Genomic DNA, 1,416 nt, shown 5'->3' with positions numbered 1-1,416 from the left:
TCAGTATGTATCAATAAGTCATAGACCAGTCTAATAAAGTCAGTATGTATCAATAAGTCATAGACCAGTCTAATAAAATCAGTATGTATCAATAAATCATAGACCAGTCTAATAAAGTCAGTATGTATCAATAAGTCATAGACCAGTCTAATAAAATCAGTATGTATCAATAAATCATAGACCAGTCTAATAAAGTCAGTATGTATCAATAAGTCATAGACCGGTCTAATAAAGTCAGTATGTATCAATAAGTCATAGACCAGTCTAATATAATCAGTATGTATCAAGTCATAGACCAATCTAATATAATCAGTATGTATCAATAAGTCATAGACCAGTCTAATAAAGTCAGTATGTATCAATAAGTCATAGACCAGTCTAATATAATCAGTATGTATCAATAAGTCATAGACCAGTCTAATATAATCAGTATGTATCAATAAGTCATAGACCAGTCTGCAGCATCCACATTTTAGATAGAAATGTCTGATTGCAGAAGGGGAGGAGAAGTTGCTGGCACAGGACGATGTCATAGACTGTGACACAGCAATAGAAAGGCTGAATAGTGGAAATGGACATACACACCGTGGACAGCTCATCACATCCCAGCAGGGTGTAATAATCTGGCCCCAAGGACTCCTCAGTGCAGCTCAGTATAGCATCCATCTCTTGATGCAGGGCGGGGAGGCAGCACAGCTCTGTTCTCCGGATCTGCTGGGCTCCTCAAGCCTTTATATACATGGGCAGCTCCCCACTTGTTGCTTGCTATTGGCACATGAGAAGAGGACAGGCTGCTGTGCCCCTGATGCACCATGGGATTTGTAGTTCATGGGGGAAGAGGTGAGGAATAGGCTCATGGCTACTGTTTACCTTCATGATAACAATGATCTCACTGCTGCAAAGGAAGGTCCTTGACTTGAAAGAACGATCATGTCCTCCCTACACGTTTGTAAATAAATAGAAGTGTTCCCGCAGTTACACAATCCCTTACACTGAAGTGTTGGTGGCACGGCGGAGGGGATGGCATGCCCGGGAACAAATTACAAACAGATTTGTATTTCACAATGAACTCCGCAAGACCAAATATTGTCTAATACAAGAGGCGTGTGTATTCTTACTCCAATCCTAGGGGGAGATTTACAGACCATTCACATAGCAGCACATTCTGCCCATTAGATAGAGCCAAGGTGCATAGGAAATTCCAGTGCTCCTCAACTCCACCTAGTGGTCACAATGCACTGCAAATCCCATTCCCCTTTGTGTGAATTATGTATTATAGCCACATCTGTGCAGTCATCTAGTAGGGATGCCGGAATACCGGTATCGGTGCATCCCTATCATCTAGTACAGTGGTGGGGAACCTTGGCACACCAGCTGTGCCAAAACTACAAATCCCAAGATGCATCTGCCTCTGGG

General features: G+C 42.2%; 1 protein-coding gene across 2 annotated transcripts in view; it reads right to left on the bottom strand.

Moving 5' to 3' along the window:
• Window positions 1-766, bottom strand: part of DNAJC12 (DnaJ heat shock protein family (Hsp40) member C12) — a 15,039-nt gene extending 14,273 nt beyond the window's left edge. For both annotated transcript variants that reach the window (XM_018573516.1, XM_018573515.1), the window contains exon 1: window positions 586-766. In XM_018573516.1, coding sequence (XP_018429018.1) covers window positions 586-666 — 81 coding nt within the window. In that variant the 5' untranslated portion in view covers window positions 667-766. The remainder of the gene's footprint in view (window positions 1-585) is intronic.
• Between the last annotated feature and the right edge of the window lie 650 nt (window positions 767-1,416).

The sequence above is a fragment of the Nanorana parkeri genome, unplaced genomic scaffold (genome assembly GCF_000935625.1).
Source record: "Nanorana parkeri isolate BGI_ZX_2015 unplaced genomic scaffold, ASM93562v1 scaffold2410, whole genome shotgun sequence".
NCBI classification, from domain to species: domain Eukaryota; kingdom Metazoa; phylum Chordata; class Amphibia; order Anura; family Dicroglossidae; genus Nanorana; species Nanorana parkeri.
This window is presented reverse-complemented; position numbering and strand designations above follow the sequence as displayed.